The 1252-nt window shown below is 34.5% G+C and overlaps 1 protein-coding gene across 4 annotated transcripts in view; it reads left to right on the forward strand.

Moving 5' to 3' along the window:
* The window catches only part of LOC106530250 (nuclear receptor coactivator 2), a 77201-nt gene that overhangs the window by 40784 nt on the left and 35165 nt on the right, over positions 1-1252 (forward strand). For all 4 annotated transcript variants that reach the window (XM_014025832.1, XM_014025831.1, XM_014025834.1 and 1 more), the window contains exon 2: positions 308-415. In XM_014025832.1, the coding sequence (XP_013881286.1) occupies positions 327-415 (89 nt within the window). In that variant the 5' untranslated portion in view covers positions 308-326. The remainder of the gene's footprint in view (positions 1-307; positions 416-1252) is intronic.

Raw genomic sequence — 1252 nt, forward strand, 5'->3', positions numbered from 1 at the left:
TATATATATGTGTATATATATAATAGTTTCTGCTGATACAGGGAATATTAAATGTCATTACACGTCTTTGACTACAAATTTAACCCATTCTTTTATTTTTAAAATTTGTATTTTGAACACATTCTCCAACAAAAAATAAAATAAAAATAAAAAAGTAAAATATATCTTGCTGTTATGTAATCATAACATAAATATTCAGTTACTGATATGATTGTTAAAATACATTTACTGACTATCTACATTATTGTGTTTGACCTCATTTTGAAACAACTCTCTGTTTTGTTTTCTGCTTGTATTTCTCTCCCAGGTGCTGTTAGGTGCTAAAGATGAGTAGTGGAGGGGGGGACACCCCGGAGCCCCCCAAAGGGGAGACTCTGAAGAGGAAAGACTGTCACTCAGACCTCCCAGGACCCAGGTGAAAAACRTCTGCCACCGTTTTGTCTCAGTTCRTCCCTGGAGCTTCAGGAAAGGCTTCCATGATGAAGTCAAATGAAACAGAGATTACTCAGAGAAGCATGAAAACAGTACAGAACCTTTAAATACTTCAACCAGGGAAACCAGTAGTCCCACTGAGGACTGACACAACCCCTGTAGGAGACCAGCACCAGGTCTGAGTGTCTTACTCTTAATGAGAAACTCAACATGAACACAGATCGGTTCCTTCTCTGATTAAAGACCAACTGTTCACCAAACAGAAAATCTTTGGACCGTTTTGGCTCGTTTCCAGATCAGTGAGTCGTTTTGTTCAAAGCTTTCTCCTGTCTCAGCTCTGACAGCACAAATACATCAGATCCAAGCAAAACAACCAAAAAATGGTCTATGYATTAAACAAGTTCAATTAATATTAGGAATTTATCTGTTTTTGCTCTCTTTGAGTATCTGTTTGAGCAGATTTTTGTTTAAAAAAAAGAAGAAGAAATTAATTCTGATTTTAAGTGAGCAAAATAGACGTTCCTAAAGTTGTGGTTGAGAGCCCACAGTGGGTCATGAAACACCAAGTGGGGTCCTTAGAAAACCTCTTGATAAAAATAATGATTATTTTCACTATATTTGTTTTTTTTAAGTATACAAATCTGTTGTCACACAATAATAAGTGGTAAATATGAACTCTTTGTGTTCTTATTACACCTTTTGTTAGCAAAGTTAGTTTAAATGAGGATGAATATATTATTTTGTAAATTGAAACTATTAAAATTTTATGAGTTGGTTGATTATAATATGTTGCAGATTATGTATAAGGCTCATAAAAATG

The sequence above is a fragment of the Austrofundulus limnaeus genome, unplaced genomic scaffold, assembly GCF_001266775.1.
Source record: "Austrofundulus limnaeus strain Quisiro unplaced genomic scaffold, Austrofundulus_limnaeus-1.0 Scaffold503, whole genome shotgun sequence".
NCBI classification, from domain to species: domain Eukaryota; kingdom Metazoa; phylum Chordata; class Actinopteri; order Cyprinodontiformes; family Rivulidae; genus Austrofundulus; species Austrofundulus limnaeus.